Source organism: Thunnus maccoyii, chromosome 11 (genome assembly GCF_910596095.1).
Source record: "Thunnus maccoyii chromosome 11, fThuMac1.1, whole genome shotgun sequence".
Lineage (NCBI taxonomy): Eukaryota > Metazoa > Chordata > Actinopteri > Scombriformes > Scombridae > Thunnus > Thunnus maccoyii.
In genome coordinates, this window is record NC_056543.1 from 25878387 (window position 1) to 25901401 (window position 23015).

The 23015-nt window shown below is 41.6% G+C and overlaps 1 protein-coding gene across 1 annotated transcript in view; it reads left to right on the forward strand.

The window, feature by feature from the left end:
• satb2 (SATB homeobox 2) overlaps positions 1 to 11743 on the forward strand; it is a 46167-nt gene extending 34424 nt beyond the window's left edge. The window contains exons 13-14 of the mRNA XM_042427227.1: positions 8797 to 8982; positions 9103 to 11743. Coding sequence (XP_042283161.1) covers positions 8797 to 8982; positions 9103 to 9582 — 666 coding nt within the window. The 3' untranslated portion in view covers positions 9583 to 11743. The remainder of the gene's footprint in view (positions 1 to 8796; positions 8983 to 9102) is intronic.
• Positions 11744 to 23015: the final 11272 nt, after the last annotated feature.

The following is a 23015-nucleotide window of genomic DNA, read 5'->3' on the forward strand; positions in this document are numbered from 1 at the left end:
TACAGTATATACCATATGCCATAAATCAAAACCAGGCAAATGCTGAAACTTCCCATTTAGTATCTCGACACGAATCATATGGGTTGTTCTGCGGCTCCACCCACCTCCAGTCTACCACCAAGTGATTTTTCTCTCTTCCCATTCTGAGCTCTGTATTAAAGGCCGATGGGAAGATGGGGAGGAAGCTGTGGTGGCACCATTAACACATTCCTCTGCTCCTCTCACACTCTCAGCTAAGACTAAAAATAAAGTTTACCCTCATAACGCCCATGTTGTAACCTCGCCACTCCTCAACCACCCTCAGAGACACAGAGCGATGAACTGTGGTGAAACACTGGTGATTTATTAATGGGAGATGAGGTGTGTGTGTGTGTGTACTGTATGTGTGTATTCATGTTGTCTGTCTTCAGACCCCCCCCCCCCCCCCCCAGGCTGTCCAACCTCAGGCTCCAGTCAGCCTGCCACCACAGACCACACATGTGTCCCATCTGCCACACATGCACGTACAGTACACAAAATCTCACACTGATAGTTGGTAATGTGAGCACTCTTTTGTGTATGGACAATAAGAGGGTCTCTAAAACTGTAACAACCAACCACAAAATACATATGAAATATGAATGTTGCGCTGCCCTCTGAGGCTGTACAGTAAATCCACCCAGTGATGTGTGTGTGTGCGTGTGTGTGTTTGGACTGGACTGTATGTACAGTAGCGTGAGCCATTTCTGCATGTAGGGAGCTCTCCGACTCTCCAACTGTGTTACAGTGTGTCTATTAAGTCTGCAGGTGTGTGTGTGTGTGTGTGTGTGTGTGTGCGTGTGTAAGTAACCCCAGCAGCGTCACATTTCTTCATGACTGACACGGTCCTGGTGCTCGCTCCACAGCTCTTATTCATACGGCTTTTGCAGTTAAGTGCGTCCCACAGCTAATTTGGCAGAGTCTGCCCTTATAAATAATTTCTTTATTGTTTTTGCTAAATTGATTTCTGCTGCAAGTCTGGGGGTGTTTATGTGCATGTGTATGACCACTCACGGTGGCTGAGACCCCAGGAGTGGTGGACTAGAACAAGGAGTAACAACTACTGTGCCCTTCCTCCTCTATGTGTCTCACTTTAATCCAAAGGCACTTCACTGACATCACATACAAAGGTGCTTATTGCCAAACCAAAAACAAATTCCTCTTGTCAAGACAATGAAAAACTCACATCTGTCTTTTTAGGTGATTATCAGATGTGCATTTGAGTTACAGATGTTTTCCAGCTATGTTCATTAGATCCTCACTGCCCAGTAAATGCCCACGCCCCCAGTTTATAACACAGGCCCTCTGTTAAAAATGTGTTGTAAAAAAAACTTTTGGAGAGCTCCTTCCAAAGCCACAATATTGCCTTCACCATCTGTAGTACTTCCAACGAAGAGTAAACAGATCTTGATGTGTAATACCAGGGAGTGCCTCTTTAAAAGATAACATTGTTCTCTATAGGTTGTTATACCCTTCATCTCTTGGAGACAAATCATTGTCATCAATCGAACATTAGCAGTGCTGTACCTTTAGTAGGCCTTTTTCACTGAGGATATCTTGACACATCACAGTAGGAAAAGCACAGGTGTAAATAATAAAATTGATGATGGCTGGATTCCATTTAGCTGCTTCAGTTTCAGGGTCCTTTTATTGTGAATGCTGGCTCGTTGTCACACTGCCATGGCTTACTGGGGCACTTGAATAGAGCAAAGCCATTGTTAATGTTATTAGTAACACCTGTGCTTTCACCACTGTGACAAGTCAACGTCATGACAAAGGCCTGTTGGCTTTGTTGATTGCTGTTGAAGGGTGTGGGAGGCAGCTGTAGCTCATGTTGTGGAGCAGGTTGTCCATTTATTGTGATTTTGAACTTAAAATTGCTCCAAACGTATGTGGAGGAAAAAAAAAAAAAAGTCACTTTGGACAAAAGTGCTAAATCAGTGTAACAACATAGGTTTCACCCTTCCACTAGTCAAAAGTTTGGACACACCTTTAGACTGGTAATGTGTATATAAATATATATCTAACATCAATTTAAATTCCACTTTAAATATGAAATGCAAATTTATTGTAGTCAGCAATAAGGTAAATATGCAGGATATAACAAGATCCAAAGCCTGATATAGTTCATCAGGCAAAACATCAATGAGCCACACTATTCACTATGTCACATGTTCCTTCATTACATTACAACATGGGCACTGTTTATTTTGAGTCTATCCCACATATCATCCACATCCACCATACCACTCACCATCCTACAGCCATAAATACTTACTTACTCACAAATTCGCTGCTGAAAATAGTCTCAAATAAGTGCACTCTTTAACATTTGCGAGTAACATTTAATAAAAATTACAGTGCCCAGCTGTTTAAGGGGATCATTTTGCTTTTTTTTTTGCATTTGTGACCAAATTTACATCTTCAGTAGGAGCCAAATGGACTTGTGGCTGAAACCGAAAGAAAGTCTGGGGGAGTCACAAATTATTGAGATGGACTAACACATTGTTGGTTTTGGCCTTTAGTGGGGTTTGTTGACAATAAGAAAAATATAGAATTTTCATCAATATTCACTAACACTTTATAGGTAATTTCCTTAAAAATGTGATCCAAAATGTCAATATAAGCTCACCAAACAGAAAACTCTCCATGTAAAAACACAGAACTTGAACTCATGGTTTAAGTGGTTTTTACCATATTATTAATTTCCAATAGACACATTTATAGAAGGTCACATCATATGCAGTCTTCATTCATTCACTTTGTGAGGAAGTACTTTCTTTCTCCTCTCTGTCTCTCCAGTCTTCATGGCATCCTGGTGGCCTCTTATTCACTGTTGCAGGGTGGAGTTTGGGCTTTTTGGCAAACCACAATTAACTTAATTGTTTAATTGCAGATAAATGGAATGAATACCACACACAGTTTGAATGAAGAAAATATGCACCAAAGCAAGCGTGTGCATGCACATACACATACGTGTATGACCACACAGACAAACACACGGACGAACGTGCACGCGCACATGCACACACACACACACACACACACACACACACACTAAGCTGCACTCCCAGCTAGCCTCAATAACATTACGTGTATACAGTTTTTCATCAAAGAAGCATTATTTTACAAAAAAAGGAAACTGCAGTGACTCATCTACTCCTTTAGCCTGGTTCCAGTCCTCATGAAATAAACCACACACACTTATTCAAATGTAAGAGACAAGAGTGAGTGAAAGAGACAGACAGACAGACAGAAAGAAGCAGAGAGAAAGAGAAAAAATACACACTGATTAACAGGAAAGGTGAAGTCATGCACAAAACTAACAGAAAAGTGATTTTTCCTACATTACATATTTATCTCAGTGTTAATGGTGTCTCTGGTGGTCACACACTGCACCCCCACCCAAAACACACACACCAACACACACAGGAAAAGAGAGAGAGAGAGTCAGGGGCCCTGGAGGACCAGAGCTCATTAAGGAGAAGATGAATATTTTATGTTCTATAATTCTTTCATAGTCCTGCACCGTAATTTGCCTTGATTTACGTTTAAAAGAAAACTTTTTCATTTTACTGCAGTGCACTCACAACGTTGCCAGGAGAGAGAGCAAAAAGAGGAGAGAAAGGGAAAGACTGAGACGGAGAGAAGAGGGGAAAAAAGAGACGTTTTTCAGGAATATTGAATCACGACATGAGAAGAGCTGGTCTGGCCGCGGGGCTCCAGCGCTTGTGGTTTGGGGAGAGCAGGGCTGTATTGTGTTGCGCTGAAGTGACATGCAGTTTCTTCCAAAGTGTAACGGTCAGGAGTGGGAGGAGTAACGAGGAGGGGAGGGAGGGATGAAGGTGAAAGCTTCGGATGACATAGAGGGATACAAGTTAAAAATAAACTGTGAGATTCAGGAATCAGCGACGAGGTTTTAATTTGTTCAGAAACAAATTACACTCAAGACTGTGAGGGAGTAGAAGTAGGAATAACAACATGTGTTACAATCTTTTGCACATTACTCATTTTATACAACACGGGTAAGCATCCAGTGGAGACTGTCCCCACCAGAGAAATGACGGCATTGCTCATTATGTTTACCTGACTAGGTGGTCGTGTGATTATGAAAACAAAGGAGGAAGATGCATGACATCATTATAGCAAAAGATAGAGGGCTCAACAAAGCCAGTGACTTTGAAATGCCACTATTCTGTTTCATACAAACAGTCAGCATTGTTTTATTTTAACCGCGACTACGACCTTTCCCTGATCTTAAGCAAGTAGTTCTTCTTTTAACTGTGATCTTTGTCTGACCTTGGTTAAGGTCAGACCTATGATTTTACCAAGTGCTTTTTCAACCCAAACCACCATCTTTCCCTAACCTTAACCAAGTAGTTTTAAAGCTAACCAACCCTTAACCATAGGGGTGGAAGATTAAAAAGCAGCCATATGAATCACTTTCATAATTTTCACATGCATTTTGAGAAGCACCAACAAAATGATGTCACTCTGGGTGCGCAGGATCAAAAGATGGTGATATGGGTAATGTTGGCAAACATTGACAAACAACCTATTGTGTCGTGTACTTTGACGCGATTTGTTGGACATTGATATGTGCAGTTTCCAGTGACACCCTGCACCCTCTTTACCCGCATCTCTGTCCCAAGGGCAGCTGTCCCAGAGATGGTAATCATGATCAGTCCATGACTAATTACAGTTTTTACCGATATTTACAAAAAGAGGCAGATTAGTTTAATGGTTTTCACCTGGATATTATGTGCCTGCACATCAAAAGTTGTTGAGTTGCCTCCTGTAAGAAGATGCTGATTACATCTAAAGTCATTCTGCTCAGAGCTCAGAAAAAGCTTCCAGTAAAAGACAGTGACGCGACAAATTGAGAGTTGCTGGTTATGTGCCAGAGTCACAGTTTTTGCACGATTGTTATTGAAACAAATTATTACAGATTTATGCAGCAGTCCATATTTTTGTATATATTTTGGAACAGATGGCCCCGGGTTGTAAAAAATGGGGAGCTACAATGGGAGGGACAGCATGAAGGAGGAGTGAGGGAAATAAGAATGGAATGGTAGAGGTGGAGGAGGACACAGAGAGGAGGTGGGGGACTCCTGGCATCCACCAGTTTTGGGCTGATTTGGACGCGGAGTCATGTTGGCTTGGCAGAGACCCACTTCATTAGTGTCCTGATGCATTAGACCTGAGGAGAGAGGGAGGTGGAGGAAAGAGAAAGTATATTAGGGTAGTAGAGAAGAGCAGGAAAAGACACTAGACGGGGAAAAATGGAAGGTATGAAAGAGGAGTGTGAGAAGAAGAGAGAGTTGAAGGAAGAGGGACAAGAAGTCCTGCGAGATGAACTTTGAAGGAGCCAACCAGCCCTGTGTTTGGCTCTGCTCTCTAACATCATCATTAGTGCATGAGGGAGACCAGGCCCCGCCATCAGTGTATGCATGTGTGTGTGGCGATTGATCCAAGAGTCCTTGCTGTCAGCCCAAATAAGCTCAGAAATGATGAAGGTCTGTGGATGGGGGAGGGTGGGGTGGGGTAGGGAGGGTAGGTTTCACAATCCTCTCCATGATTTACCCTCAATTTAGTTATTAAGTGTCTCAGTAAGTTTGTAAGGGGAATGTTTGTGGCTGTGTGGTCCTCATTAGGGCAGGAATAGATATATTTTTTTTTTCTGGCCTATGTCTCTCAGTCTCTCTGTTGTTGGTTTTCCAGCATTCTTACAGGCTTTTCTCAATATCTAAAACCGTCACTTTGCGTGAAAGAAAGAGAGGACGGGGGAGGGAGGGAGAAAAATGACAAAAAAGGAAAACCTAAAAACCTACTGAATTCCTGTAAATTGGTCATTCCCCCCCTGGAAATAAAGCCCCTGCGAATGAAATTGGAGCAATTTCATGGTCTGGCCTGCCCTCAATATTATTTAAGTAATACCCTGTTATTATTGAAGAGAGGGAGAGAAAAGCGAATGACTATTATCTTTATGTGGGTCCTTTAATTTTAATGCGCCACAGATTTATAGCTGGGCATTCCAGTGGGGAGGCCCCTCCCTGCTCTTAAAGCGAGCGGGCGGGACACGACCACAACGCTCTCACAACAGCCACTACCTTCTGACAAACAACCAAAGTCATCACTTTCCCTCCCAACACTTCATCCTGCCCTCCACACTGCTGTCAAATAGCCCTCACACTGGCTGTCAGAGGATCCCTCTCTGTCAGTCAGAGTTCCACCCATCAGAATAATAAACACATTTCCACACCCACCCTCATTGTCTCTATTTATAATCATTTTCTCCTACGCCTCTTTCTACAGCTTCGAATCCCGTTTGCTCAATTTTCTCACTCGGTCTTCTATCTTTGGTTTTTCCGCAAAAAAAGAAAATAATTTCCACTCAGGATGACGTGAAACATATAATTTTTAACAATGAGCCCCATGGTAGCGCTATAGAGGAGAAGTCAAGGGTTGACCAAAGTCACTAGAGTTCATCCATCCACTACTGAGAATTTCAGTCTGGATCAAAGTGGTGGGTGGTGGTAATTTGATTATTTTAAACAAGGCTTTAATTGGATTTTCAGCTGACAGTTTATAAAATTCACCTAAAATATTGTGAAAATCAATCAGAAGGAGTTAATATAAGTCAGTGAAGGACAAACACAGTGTTTTTGATAAAACAATGGATAGTTGGTCAACTTGATTTAGGTTTTTGAATGCTAGTTTCTATCATTACAAAAAAGAAACTACTTTGTGTAGTAACTACATGGCTGAGCAAACAAAAATGATAAGTTGAGTTCCCCAAAGATTGATTCTTGAGCCTCTTCTACTCATTCTTGTTCCCAATGGCTCAATATACACTGTTGAAGGAAACTATGTTATCTACATAACCAATACAGTACCTGATAGAAAATCAATAAAATATATTACTTATAGTCAGACAGCAATTGTTCATGAAATCATATTGTGCACGGAGTGTTAAAAAAAGAGAGATTATCATCTGAAGACAGGCTGAAGACAGAAGAGAGTAGCGACACCGTTGTAGGAGAAAGCAGATGATTGAGCATCATCTATGTTGTAAATGCTGAGAGTGATTGCAGCACTTTCTTAAGGGAAAGTGTGTGGTAATGTCCAGTAGTCTGGAACCTGATAACCATTCCTTTTATCACCAAGGTCATGATGTATCTTGTCTTACTGGCTTTGCAGTTCTCGGAAATTAATAATAATGAAATTAATGATAATTGGACAAAAATTAAGCAAGGAGGTTTCCATGGAACGATGAGGTAATGCAAACAGTCAGGTATTTTCCTAGCAACGCTGCCTAAGAATTAGGCCAATTAGTCTGCCCTGTGTATGGACATTAACCAATCAGTAACATTTTATCTCTCTAGCAGGAGCATAGTGTACTAGGTTTAAAAGAATATGCCAGGAAAGAGGTCTTGCTCCTGCATTCTTAATCCATTTGCGTGTCAGATCTGTATATTTCACTCTCTGTTATCCGAAGAACAAAAGTTGCGTGACACAAAAGTAAAGTTCTGTCCGTCTGTAACTCTGTTTGGGTTTCTATGAACCTAGTAGTGGATGTTTGGTAAAAGTGATTGAATGTACTAAAAGTGTATACAGTTAAACATAACACATTTGTGGTTTTTGGTCATTCTCAGATCACGGCACTGATTTTTAAATTATATTATTTTCTCATAAATCACTGATTGGTTTATATGAGGTTGTTCCAGACTGTAAGTGACTGATGGTTTGTTTACTGTTCTTAAAGTTAAAAATAAGCACCACAAAGCAGATTTTTGTTCCTATGTATTACATATCTGGAATAATCAGATCTGAGCACTACCCAGACTCTAAACTCTTTGGAATCGAAGCTGAAAATGTTTCTACCACTGATTTTACATAATTAAATTTGGGGCTGTATTATATTATTTTTATTACTATGCATATTTTACCTTTTCATTATTTTGTAGATGTTTTACTTTTTCACTTGAAAGGTGGTGTATAAATAACTTGCCTTGTCTAATTTGTGTGACGTCTTACTAAACCTTCAGTATTGCAACAGTTTTTATTTAGTAAATTTATATAAATAGTTTTATCAACTAGTGTATCTCATATTTAACATTCTTCCTCCCACTATCAAAGTACAACCACTGCAGTTGTTACGGGCCTAATCTAATTACTGATAGAAGATGATTACATTTCTTTGTCCTCTCTCTCCTTCTGCAATCTGTCCCTCTGAGTTTTTGAATGAGCTAGTTAAATAGTGAACGGGTGTCATAAGTTTGTAAATGAGAGACTTCCCGGCAGACAGGTGGTTGGCGTTTTACTAGAGCTAATCTTACACACATTAGGTCAAAGGTACACTGGGCACATAGCAGTTTGAATGCCAGCCTCAGAGCTGGTTAATAGACCGTGACACTCTGTGAGCTGTGAAACACTTGTTCTCACCCTCGCTTCACCCTGCAGCCCTGGCTACTGTGTGCTGGAGGAGGGAACAGGTTACTGGTTGTTTTATAAGGATGTGTTGCATCATACAAGGGTCCTGTAAGGTACAGAATATACTTCGGACATATCGTGTTATTCTTGTTATGAGCATAATAATGCATAGATAAATGAACAGAAGACAGATAAAAAAAGAAAAGATAAAAGACACATTGTGTAGCTTTGGGTGGTAACATGGTTATCATTATTTCATGTGTTTACTTTAAAACAATTTCTGGCTGCAGTCTTGATCAGGGGTCACTGTGCCCCATTAATCAGCTCTTTTGTCTTTCTCGGCAGGCACTCCACAGACCACCCCCAGCTCCGATGAAGGAGCACCGCCTGTCTCCAATGCGTGAGGAGCCATTACCTGCCCCGGTGAATGAGGAGGGGTCACAGAATGTGGGGGCAGGGGCTGCAGGTGGATGTCAGCCAGGCAATGTTGGCAGTGCCGGGAGTAACAAGAAGCCACGATCACGCACTAAGGTACAGTTCAGGACGATTTCTCTCTCAGGACCTATAAAGTGATCATTCTTTATTGTGTCTCTTGGCTTTACCAAACATTCTCCATCTAACCTTCCTGAATCTTGGCTTTGTGCATTTTAGATTTCCCTGGAGGCCTTGGGTATCCTGCAGAGCTTCATCCAAGATGTCGGCCTGTATCCAGACCAGGAGGCCATCCACACCTTGTCGGCACAGCTTGACCTGCCCAAGCACACCATCATCAAGTTCTTCCAGAACCAGCGCTACCATGTCAAGCACCACGGCCGCCTCAAGGAGCTGAGTGAGGGAGCTGCAGCCAGCGGAGGTGTGGATGTCAGTGAATACCGGGAAGAGGAGTTGCTTTCGGGCTCAGAGGACCCAGAGTCCAGTGAGGACGGAGCTGAGGAGATCTACCAGTCCACAGAGGGGAGTGGTGGGAACCAGCCCCCAGCCTCATCCAGCTCCAACTCCAACCAGTTGTCCTCGGGGACCAACATGGCTCAGGAGGAGGGCAAGGACAAGGGGCACGGCCGGCCTGGTGGCCCCCTGGCTCCAGGGAGCTCCTCATCCAGTCCCAGAGAGCAGGCTGACTACCAGAGGTAGAGACTGACAGAGAGGAGAGGATGGAGAAGAAGAGAGAGGGAGAGGAAACAAGATAAAGAAAGAGTCTATGATAATGAAATGAGGAACTGATAATGAATTGATAAATGGAGTGCGGCTGTATAGAAACTGTGAGAGATAAATGTCTACGTAGGCACACATTAATCAAGAAAACAATGGGCTGAAATACTGTCCATCGCTGAACTGACCACACACTCTTTATCATGACAGTCTCATAAATCTCAGACAAACATCTGTGAAAACCTGTTTTTTAGAGTGACAGCTGTAATTTACCTCAGCAGAAGACAGCAGGTTTGCAGTGTGCTGTGACACGGCAGTGATTGTGTATATGTTAATGGTTTTTTCCAGCAGGAACATTTAAATAAGTCAGTCACAAACTCTCATTAAAAAGGTTGCTGCTCATGCCTTCAACACACAAATAGACACAAAAATCTTTACAACCAAAATTAGCGCAGGACTCTCTCCTAATCAGCCAATCTCCAGCAAAAGGCACTCCAGAAGAACTGTTCTCCTCCTCTGTCTCTAAAGTCTGAGCACAGTCACATAGGACATACTCCCTACATGCTGGGTTGAATTCACCCCGCTGAGTGACATTTATGGACTGGATCCTGGGGCCTTCTGAGACCTCTACAATCCTATAAATCCTCAGGACACACACTGATGTTGCTAATGCTGTCGCCTGCCTGAGAACTCGGATGGACGGCGGTCGCTGTTCACCTTCGTTTAATTTGCGGGGATAAAAGAAATGACCACCCCCCAGATGCTGCCCTCGCCTCACCATCACACTCCAGAATCACTACCAGTCCTATGAAGCACTTATTGTTCACAAAGATATTTTGTGGATGTGTTGTACTCTTGCCTCCCGCCGCTCCGTACCTCCTCTCGATGGCTCACAAAAAAACGGTGAGGGTTGAAAAATGACTCATGAGAGGAGCAGCGGACAGTTTTGCAAGAGGACCGACATCAAGAGGATGTGGCGTGGAGGGACACTCGGGCCTGTGTACCCACGACTCTGAACCCTTTCTGGCTCCACCCGCGTCTGTGTGGCGAGAAAAATGTCAAGAAAGGAAGGACAGAGCAGAGATTCAGCAACCAAACAATCAGTCACTTTATGTGCGGTAGTCCATCCCTTCCACTCTCCCTCTCCATCTCACTCTCCCCCTTTTCCTCTCTCTAATTGGTGCCCACAGTCTTGTGTTTCACCACACCTACCCGCACTTAAACTTCACCAACCCTATTTATTGCTATCTTTATCCATGATTATTATTATCATTATTGTTATTATTGTTGTTATTATGGTTAGAATTGCAGTCATTGCGTGCTATTTTTAGTTTTTATTTCCATGGTTTTAAATATTGGTTTTCGGAACAGGGCGGTTATTTGGATAACAAGAGACATTAAGAGCGCTCTGCCCTAAAAGAAGGGGAAGACAAGGAGTGAAAGAAAATGAAAAGAAGCAGTTACTGAGTGTTATTGGGTTAAAGAAAAGTCCTGTCATGTTGTATTATTTTTATAGTTTGGTTTCCCAAAAGTAGTAAATGAGATTTGGTGAAAAGAGAAATAGTAAAATAAGAAAGCGAAACTGTGCTTTTTTGCTGCAGTTGATGACAATCTACTTTTTTGAGCCATTACAGAAATGTGGCAAGTTTGACTCTATTCTTCACTTTTAATGTCTGTAAATACCCAAAATGGGATAAATTGTTATTGATATACATCTATTTTTTATTTTGCTGAGTGACTTTAGGTGTTTGAGCCAGTTTGGAGTGCCAGAAGAGTGCTGTCTTTTTTTTTTTTTTTTTTTTTTGGTTGTTTGTATTTTGTTTTGTGTCTTTTTGGACAACTCAGTGAAATCAGTTCATTTCATTGTGCCAGGCAAATCCAATCACAAGAGTATTTAAAAAGAATTCAAACTGTTTTTTGTTTTTTTTTTGTTCAATGTCTGGTGCAGTTGTGTAAAAATATGTGTTCAAAACAATATCTGAGAGCTGATAGTCTCTTGTTTGACCGTCTTGATTGGCTGCTACACTCAACCAGATGACCTGCCTTTTAATTATTACGTCGATCACTCCGTATGATATTATTGTGCTTTTCTGTATGACAGGAATCAGGGTTAGACTCAAACGCAGTTCCAATGAAATCTCAGTTCATTCAGTGTTGAAGTGAATTAAAAATTTGTGAATTCAAAAATGGACTGTTTTTATTTCAAAAGCATTTCTTCACCTCACTACTAACACACACACACACACAGAGACACACAAAGACACAAATATTGTATCTGGGCCAAGCTGTCCTCCGAGCCAATTAATTAAAGGTCTGTGTAAAGCCACAGGGGCTGGGGTTTCTAATAAGTGCGTGGGGAGTGACAGTAATTCACACAGAAACTCAGCCAGCTCTCTCAGAGTGGCTCTCTCTCCTGTCCCACAAGATTAGAGCTACTGGAAGCTGCAGAGTCCTTCTTTAGCCAGCAGACACTGAAAACAAAGAGTCTGCACCGAGAATGAGTCCCACTGTCCCTAATGTTGACTTTTTTCAGTTTCAGTTTCAAATGGCAATATATAGAAATGCATTGTAAAAAAACAGCCCAAAAGTAAGCAGTGGAATTATCTACTATATGTCTATGTGTATGTACACGTACACACATACACTTTATGTTTTGAATTAGGCTACTTATGGGGCTTAATGGTCACCTTGCGGTTAAGGTGAAAACCACTTAACTGCAGCGTCTGCAGTTCGATTCTGACCTCTTTTTCATGACATACCCCTCCCCTCTCACTCCCCCACAGTGTCAGCTATCATATAATGTGTTTACAAGATAAATGTGATGAGTGAAAGAAATAGGGGAAAAGAAAAATAATCCACTGGCTTTCTCAAGTCCTGCAACAACTCTTTGCCTTCTCATGGCTCTTTTTCCTCTATGTTGTGACATTGACTGTATTTAAGTCAGGGCGCTTTATTTCAACATGATATGCATTTTGTTTGGCAGTGGGACAAATCTGAGACATAGACTCACAGCTCACAACCCACCTAATGCAAATGCTGGAATAGACTGGGGGGGGGACGGAGGCAGTTGACAAGCAAGTAAAACAGAGCATGGAGTAGTGTGAGCATTTGAGTGAAAAGTATGATTATATAGCCTGTCTAAATGAGTGGGATAGGTCATCGACATGAACGATTGAACTGTAAAGAGAACACGTGACTAGAAAATGACTTTTATGTCTGCCTGAACTACCGCAATGCTCCACATGAGTAAAACAGGAAAACAAAGATAGCCTGGCTAACTTTTAGGCTAACTTGCACAGTCAAATGGAAGTAAGAGTGGCTGAACATATTGGGTTTTGTGCAACCAGTCACAGTGTGGTTGCATAAGGACAAACTGATTTGCTGTGTATTCTGGGTAAATGAAGACTCTTTCATACTGATAAACATTGCCAACCAAAAACTGATGTAAGCTGCTCACAGTTTCAACACAAAACGTGTGGAAAACTTCAATGGTTGCATTGATATTTTAAACGGAAAATTCAGTAATGAGTGTAGAAATAGCTGTTTTTTATATTTTTGTTTGTTATGTTTGCCCTGTTATTCATCTCTATTACACAAACACAGCCCTTAGTTCTACGATAGCTTAGGGATTTGTATAATTTTAGGCGCTGAATAAGCAAGTATATTTGTATGACCTTGTCTCTGAGACTGGCCTCTCTCATTAAACCAGTCGAGATAGAGTAACTTTGGCTCCACGGGAGTCTGTGGTTTAGCGGTTGCAACTGTTGAGTAAAAGATGTTTTTCTTAAATTTAGCGATTGTAAGAAACTACCTAGACACAACAGAATCAAGATTCAATTGTGCTTTAAATAAGAGAGAAAGTGGATCTGAGATAGTGCGTCAATCAAGAACCATTTGGCAGATCTAAAATCAACTTTTGTGTAAATGAGTAAAATAAAATAGCTCATCTGACAGGCTACCTTAGGACAATCAACTACACAAGAAGGCACACAAAGCACACACACACACACACATACACACACACACACTTACTTCCAATGATTCTCTAGTGAGGTTCAACTCTGATGAGGTGTGGCAGGGCAGAACAATCTTGGTGTTTAACCTGCCACTAGGGGTTGGGTCAAGCAGTGTGTGTGTGTGTGTGTGTGTGTGTGTGTGTGTGTGTGTGTGTGTGTGCGTATGTGTGCGCACGTGTCTGTCAATTGGACTCCCTCAATAAACAATAGAGCATAAGTGTTGGTGATGAGCTGGAGGGTCGAGGTCTTCCCACAGAAGCGTTTTCCTCGCAGCTTGTCTTCTCTGACTGAAGACAATCAGCTCATGCTGTGACTCTTCCACTGTGGGATAATTATACCTGCTGAGATACACCGATGTCTCTCCATGTCTTCCCTCAAAATAGCCTGTCTGCCTGCCTTCCTGCTATATAACTCTGGAGGGGAAGGGGTAAAAAAACACAGTCCCCCTCTTATTCATTTGAATGGGGGCAGTGCATCGAAGCAGCAGGGGTGCCAACACAGGGGGCTCCGACGAAAAAATCTAACTAGGCTGAACTTTTGCTGCAACGCAACGTGACAATATCTAACAAGATGCTGCGTCGGCCAATCACATACATGCAAGTGCACATTCCTGGTGGATTCATTTGAAATGTGAACAACGTGTTTCTTGCAGAAAGCGATAACTTTCCAGAGTTGTAAAATCCTGACCTGTTTAAGTGTCTGATAAGCTTTTGAATGCATAAATCTCTTACTCCAACTTCTTGGGTCGTATTTCACGCCCCCACCAACATGGCCCCCTCCGTTGTTTTAACGCAGGGCTGTTTTTTGTCTGAATCCCCACTAACATGTCTGAAACTAAGCTGACCAAGCTACAAGAAGAATGAAATAAGAATGAAAAGAATTTACTGATACTTGTTGAAATGGAGCAGAGTTCTTTTTACCACTCTTTTTTATTTTCACTAGTGCAGTTGATATTTTCATTAGCTACAGTAGTGAATAGAAACCTGTCATCTATTCCTTCATTTCAGCATGAATCAGTCTTCTCTGAGCGTTTATGTTAAGCCGTCCAAGTTAACCAAGTTAATGACTTGTTTCAAGATGTTCAAAGACTTCCAGAGTACTTCAGAACGCCTTGTCTTTTGAACAATGTTATGCATTGTGTATAAACTTGAATAGGGCTTGGCTTGAGAGAGGAGGGGGGGGCAGGCTGGGCCGAGTCAACTACGTGGCCGCAGGAACCAAATATTGCTTCATTTGTACATGTATGCAATCAAAGAAAACCAGAGATGGAAAAAATACTACCCAAGAGGCTATTTTGGGTGGAATTTACTGGAAATTGTGGATGACAATGCAGCTTCCTGTGTTTATATATTTAAAAAAAAAAAAAAAAAACAATTTTAAAAGTGCCATTACTAAAGAAGGGCACTATGGATGGTCCAAGAAATTAAAAAATAAACTTTGTCAAGGCATTGTCTTCCAACTCGAAACAGTTCAATCTACTGAGAAATTTTCATTTTAACTGCCTAAACCAATCAGCATATAACAAAGTAAAGGAGAATATTATGCAAGATAAAGCTAATAAGTGGCCAACAACTCAATCTGAATGGAAATGTTATTCACACCTGCCAATTTTTCTGAAAGCAAACTGGAATGAAAATTTTATTATTAAGGAGGCCTCTATGGAGGTTCCAGGAAATTAAAAAATAAACCTCATCAAACCGTCGCCTGGCCTCCTCAAAACGGATAAACACTGAGATGCACATTTTCCCTTTAATGGTCCAAACTCATCAGTCCAACAAATATTATGCAAAATATGGCTTTTTAAAGGGACAGCAACTTAATCTGAATGGAAATGCTATTCTCACCAGCATCATCTTTTGCAAGAAAGAGAACTGAATATTCTCATTAAGAAGTTATTTCCTCTCAGTGATGACATTTGTTCCAGTAATAATATCTGAGGGCCTGTCACTGCTTCTTTTCTCTGGACTACTTCACAACTCAAACGCATATTACATCTATAAATGTGTTTGTGAAAGCATTACAGGAATATCAGAGTGTTTTCTCTTTTGGCGCTCCCCCTTTCACGCTGCTTTCTCACCACTGCCTTGCTTGCTGTGTCCCCCATTACACTCCAACACACAGCCTCTCTGCGCCGCAGCTTTGCGGTAAGCACCTCTGGTTTTCATTCAGTACCACCCGTTCTCTTCTCCTTCCACCTCATCCCTAAATCTCCTAATTCAACTCATTATTCGCTCAATTGGTGGGCTTTAACCCCTCCTGCCTCAGGTCCTATAGAGCTGGTAGTCATTAGCAGACAGGATTTGTGACGGAGCGGAAAAGGGGGTAGCAGGCCCAAAGTCTCTCACACACACATATGCAGTGTCATAAACTGCCTGAAGAGCCTGCGGGGTGTCGCTGCAGTTAAATTCATATCAGCCTCCCAGTGTTAAACAGCGGGTCCGTCAGAAGTTGGATGGGAGTCAGGTCTGCTTGGTTGGGACAGACATGCCGACAGACAGACAGTAATGCGCACAGCAAGACCACCCAGAGGTCTGTGGTTCTCAGAGATGCTAGCTGCACTCAGTGTGCGCTTGGCTAATGTGAGCTGAGCATCCGCCTGGGTGATGGCTTCTGGGAAGTCTTTGGGGGATACGCTAATTTGACCTCCCTTTGAAAGGATTTTTTTTGTTGTTGTTTTGAAGACAAGTTAAGCTCATAGGATTGTGTTGTCAAATCTGGCAGAAGTGACAACAGTCATTATGATAGTCTGCATTTTCTAGATCACATGTAGATCACAAGAAGTAGTATTGAGTAGGACAGGATGAGGCAGTTAGTGGAGAAAAAAACACCACAATTTGGTTTTGGTGAAATAGAGCTTGCATATTTTGGTGAAGTGATATAGACTTTTTGTTTTAATTTACAGTTTAAAGTGTCAAACAACAATATAAATAAAAATGAATAAAATAAACTGAAATTTAAAAGCATCCACTGACTCAAACAAAACATCATACAGTACATATAACACTAGTAAGGACAATTCATCAACTGAACAAAACAGGACAAAATTCCTAGGTCTTGTGGGCCTAGATATAAAAAAAATAGAAAAAAAAAAAAGACTTTGAGGAAAATCTGAGCCAAGCTGCTGTCAGCAGATGTACGGTTTCAGCAGTGTTGTGTCTGGACTGCAACTCTAAAACAGAAATACAGTGGGAATATACAGGGATCTATTCATCTCCTCAACAGATATTAAGTTTTGAAAATTCAAATAATACACATATATATTGTGTATATTGAAGAAAATTGATTGTACGGTATCCAACTGAAGCTGGTGTGGTTGTGATGTGGAAGGTACACTGGTGCACCTGTTGTGGTACATTGTCCTCTAGTTAAGAGATTGTGGGCTGATGTATCTGAAGAACAAAAGTATGAGGAATGTATTAAAAGTGTTTTTATCTGTGCTCATTTAGTTAGCACTCTACAGTAGTAGTATAGTGTTACGTCTTAAAAATGTTTCAACTTAAACACGAATCAACCAGAAACCTTAAAAAGTCCGTTGGAGACAATGTTCAACCAACTTTGGAACATTAGCTTAATTAGCCAGCTAAAGCTGATATAAACTTCAAGCCACAGTTGTCATTTCAGCCACAAAATCCATGATTGATTTTGTCTACCGCTGTCTGAAATCAAGAACCATTGTTAGAAAAAATATTGTGAATTTTGTGCCACTGTTATCACTGTAAACATTGTAAACTGCTGTCTGAGAATAGAAAGCTTGACAGGCTTAGCCTCTTAACCCTAACCCTTAAGGGCTTAGCAAATGGTCATTTGGCATCAAACTTGATCATTTTGCACTTTTCTTAAAATGCAACAAAATTGTGATAGAATAAAATAGATTTCCAAAATTTTTGGCCTGTGCTCTTGATTGTGCGTACATGTGTGTGTGTGTGTGTGTGTGTGTGTGAGAGAGAGAGAGAGAGAGGGAGAGAGATTGACAGGTGTCTCGATACCCAGGGCCCCACAGACAGCTGTGAGGGCACCACTGCAGGGTATTAGGCCTGATAGAGGGATGATTAGAGAACATTAGAGGTGAAGGGGGGAGAGGCGGCACAGCTGTTGCTGCTAACTATTATTACCCACAATGCAGCATCAGAGGGGAAGCTCTCTGCAGAGTGGGCTCACACACCTGTGGCCTCCTGCTGTGGTCACGATAGATTTATCAAGAACATACAGTACCAGTGTGTGTGTGTGTGTCCAAACTTTTGACTGGTACTGTAGATATTACCTGACATTAACACATGAACCCAGGCATGTATCAATACACATTTTATAACGGTTTTGTCTTCATACTCTCGATCCATGTCTGAGTCACCTCCTACAACCCAAGGATGCCCTGTTAGCTGGAACAAGTGATGGAGGCAGGAAGTACAGATATGTAGCGAGCAGAGGGCGTGACTTTTCATGAAGCGATCTCCCATGGGAGCTCTGCCATGGAGCCGCAGAGCTGCAGGACAGCTGGTGGGCTTGCGGCATGGCAACGCTGTACATCAGCGCTAATGCACCGAAGAAACAGAAGGCAGCTGTGGTAGTCACTTGAGGGGCAACATGGAAACAAATAGTAAACAACAGCAGACATTCAATTAGGCAAATGTTACGGCAAGATTAACAACTGCTTGTCAGGACTGAGCCTTTCATCGGATCGTCTGCAAATATGGCTTGTGACATTTCAAGTTGATCAGAATACTTTCAGATGTTGCTTTGGGAGACTGAGCAAGTACGACTGGAAACCGCAGTTGTGTTTGTTTGATTGGACATGTGTGTTTGAGAGAGCGAATTAATTTGGTATGAAGCACAGACTGAGTCTGCTGAAAACTAAAACATGGCCGTTTCATCTGTAAAATGTTGAATGCTGTGTGAATTAAAAATGGCATGGGTCGCATGGCGTCAGATTTGTCTCATCCTATCTGAGTCTTTGTCAGGCGAGATCTTCAATACGAGAAAGCAAACAGCTGCTGTGATTAAAAATAAATCGCACTCAGCATTTCTCTAAACCCTGGAATAACTAATCTGGACTGGGACATGAATGATGCATGAGGGCAAATGTAATGATTTCATCCATCAAAGGATTTACTTAAACACTTTAAACCAAAGTCTTGGATCCACACTGAGAGAGAGATGATTGTTCCACCACAGCAACATCCCAGCAATAATGAAGATAACATTAGTTTAAGGATTCACCTGAGATAGAAGTCACTTGGTGTTTGTCAGGTCTTCACCAGCATAAATAAGCCTATTTATGTGGATCAGTCTTTATGATGACGCTAGTTAAACTACATGTATTAATTCGTTAAACCACAAGAGGAAACTATCTTTCAAACTTCATGGTTTCCGAAACATTTTCTTATGAAAGACCCTGAAACAGATCGGCTATGGGTTGAGCTGTGTTGGTCAAATGGAGCTTAAAGGAATGTTGTAACCGAGCACCATGTTCTGCCCTAATGAGGATGATCTAGTTCAAGTTTTTTTTTTAAATCCACCATTAAAAGGTCATAACATACCAGTGGTCTGTTTTTGATGAAACTTGCAAGAACAAAGCATCTTGTTGCTGATTGGTCATGGGGTGTCTGCATCATTCTTGGACAGCGAAACGTGAGGATGATGGGACACGTCAACCAACAGAAGTGGACAGAACTGACTGTACTGCACAGGCAGATGATCAGGCAGGGAACGTCAGGGCCATAAGATTAGCTTTCAGTTCCACATCACCCATCACCTCTCCCTGTCATGATTCCTGCCTGCCTCAGTCCTGTGTCTCCCTACCTGTTGCCACTTTCCCAGTGTCTGTCTCCCTCTCTCTCCTTGTGTGTGTGATTGTGTGAGTGGAGACAGGTGTGCCGGAGTCAGAGCAGAGCAACACCAGCTGCAACCCCTTCCATAATCAAGACCTCTACTTATACTCAACCCTCGTCAGTCTGCGCTTCAAGCCTTTTTCTCTCCTGACTTCACTTTAGTGATTTTGTTGTTACCTGCATCATTTTCTCATGTTTTCTCCTGTTCCCTGCAGTCTCGTCTGCTCTGTCTCCGGTCCCTGTCTCCTGTCCCTTGTCTCGTCAGTCCTGCTTCCCTCCCTTGAATCCCCGCCCTACCCAGCTTCCTTGGATTCCACTCCGGACCTGATCCCCTTGCCCTATTCTGTCTCAGCCCTAGGTTGCCAGCTACCAGCCTGAGCCCCATTTTCCCAGTTACCATTCCAAGCTTCCCCAGGCCTGCATCCCATTTCCCCCCGCTCTTTGCAATAAATGCCTTGTCCAACTGTGTCCCTGTCTTCTCGCCTCTGAATGTCTGCACTTGGGTTCATCCGCTCCACCCCGACGTAACAACTTCAAGCACAGGCCAGTCTCCCTCAGGCTGTGATGGTGGGTGAGCAGAGGCAGGTGTGTGTAGGACAGTGCAGCCTCAGGCCGTCCCTTGGTGCCGGCCTCCACCAAATCCTGCACTGATGCTTCCTGACAGTGAAGCTGTAACTACTGCTGGTATGAGGCAGCAAAGCAAACCTGGTGACCAGCGACTGTTGCTAATGAACAAACTCAAAGTAACATCAATGTAAACATCTAGACAGCAATTTGTGCATAGAGTAGCAAACACGATTTTGTGGCAATTGTATGTGCAGTCTCAAAGAAATACAGTAAATTTGTGTTAAAACCAACACAAAAAGTATTAGAAATGGTAGAATAATCAACCGTGAAAGTTCATTCTTGATCTTGGAAACACTGGTTTGAATAAATAATTCTAACTCAAGTTCACTTACTGGTTTGCAGATGTGTGTGTAGTTGTGCTACTACAGCTGCTTGCAGCCAGTACGCAGTAAGCTGAACTAAAGCTGTTATAATCAATATTTCATATCAATGATAGATCAAATTACTGTGTGTATTTGGAAGGAAACACACATCTGTTTTGGTTGAATGAATGCAAATGTTGCTACTCATGCTGGATGTGCAATAGGCAGATGTTTGCTAACAACTTCACCATATCAACTTAAAAGGTGATATGTAATAAATGGTAATATGTCAATGCTGTGTCTACAGCTTGTTCCTGCTGCCCGGCTGAAAAAAAATCAAAACTAGAAGACTTAAGTTGAGACTTAGTCTTGAGTTAAGATAATTTTGTCAAATAAGTAGTTATATTTTGGTAAATATATTTTATCTATTTTGCCTTGCTTATCCCCACCCCGTTTCTTTACTAAAACCAATAAACAAATTAAACTAGAAAAGGATAGTCTGGATACACCAATTTACTTACTTAACTCATTATTGACAATAAACTATATATATGATAAATTGATCATGAAAACAAATATCAGAGGATAAATGTGTGCATGTCACTGTACTATATGAGAGTTCCTGTTGACTGTGTGTCAAGTTTGTTCAAGTCAAAATGTGTGCCTTGAAAAGGATCTATTACAAACCCTGTCATTTAATGTAAAAGGCTTTTCTCACAGTGCACATTATGACTTATCATAGTAGGAAAAACACAGGTGTTACTAATAACATTAACAATGACTCTGGTCTATTCATGTCCCAGTAAACCATGACAGTGTGCCAGTTAGCCTGTATGCACAATACAAGGACCTTGAAACTGGAGCAGCTAAACAGAATCCAGCCATCATTCATTTTATTATTTACACCTGTGCTTTTCCTACTGTGACATGTCAAACTGTATTCAGTGAAAAATGCCCATTAGTAGGTGAAGTGAATATGATTAATGCATTCTGGCATTTTTCTTTTCTTCCTGTATGTCTAGGCCCTGACTCAGATTTATACTTGTTGAACTTTCCTTTAAAGATCTTGTTCCAGATTTTTGGAAAACATCCTAGAAACATCTCACACGTTGCCTTCTAATTTCATGTCTTTACGTTAAGTAGCCAAAACGTGACGAGCAGCAGCATCCTGCCAGTCAGTAACTACTCACTTCAGCATGTGTGAATGTTGGTGTGAATTCTCATTAGGCATTAACTGCATCAGTAGCCTATTGAGCAGCATGTCCTGCTTGAATGGACATCTGTCACTTATTCTCTGTGTCTGTTTATCTTAATACATCCAAACGATCATTCTGTAGATTGGCAGAGCGTCAGTGTCCTGCCACCTCTAGTTTCCAGCTATTCATTTGGAACAAAGATAAACAAGACTCATTCAAATATTTACTACTGTGAAAATAAGTCTTGAGTGTTTGTGTGTATGTGTGTGTGTGTGTGTGTGTATGTGTGTGTGTGAGCACTAATAAACTGAAATCAAGATGAGAATGCTGCTTCTACATTGCATGCATTTCCCTCACAGACAAATCATCATCATTCAGATCTTATCACATATTTTACAGATACAAAACACACGCACACACCCACACATACAAACACACACACACACACACACACACTCACACAAACACACACACACACACACACACACACTCACACAAACACACACACACACACACACACACACACACTCATACAAACACACACGCACACATTTTCAGACATTAACAAGGGCACACAGTGTATTCAATATTCATCACCACAAGCTGTCACATAATGGGCTCCTTCCGTTGAAAATAGTTAAACAGCTGACAGAGCAGTACACACACACACACACACACACGGACACACACACACACACTGATAAGCAATTCCTCTGCAATGGTGAAAATGACTAAATGAGAAGTGACCAAGATACAAGAGAAGTGAAGAGAAGAAGCGTGTCCTTATTAAAAATACATCCAATAGATCTGATTTTATGTCACTGACCCAAAACCTGGCATTAGCCACATTTGTTCCACAGTCCAATTTCTTCTTTACTTCCCATCACAGTAGGAGCCGGAGAAGTTTGGCTTTGTGTACGTGTTCTAGCTCAGGTCTCACCTATACATAAAAAAATGGTGTATTAGTTCACCTGCTCAACAACAATACCAGCCATCTCCACTGTCACGCTAAATTAGCCTTCATTGGGCACGTACACACACACACACACACACATACACAGACGATACCAGTGATTGGGTGATGGCGGCGGAGATATGCCTACACCCCTGTCTGCTAGGTAACGACGCCTGTCTGTTGATGCCAGTGTGGATAACATTCACAGCTCCGCTCCGAAGTCTTTCATCCACTCCCATCTGGAACAAGACACATACAAACACACACTCACATACAATCCACAGATTTCCTCTCACTTTGTTTGTGTGTTTTGTTTTCCGATGCAATGTTGGAGCGGTTAACCTTTATCTAATTTCACGGGGATGGCTGGGATGATACAGGCTCAGAAATGAAATTATAACGAGCATACCAATGTAGTTTCACAAAGAGAAGCTTCTGAAGGTTACATATTTGAAATAAATCCTCTTTTAAACTTTTTTTTTTTCTTTTTGCAG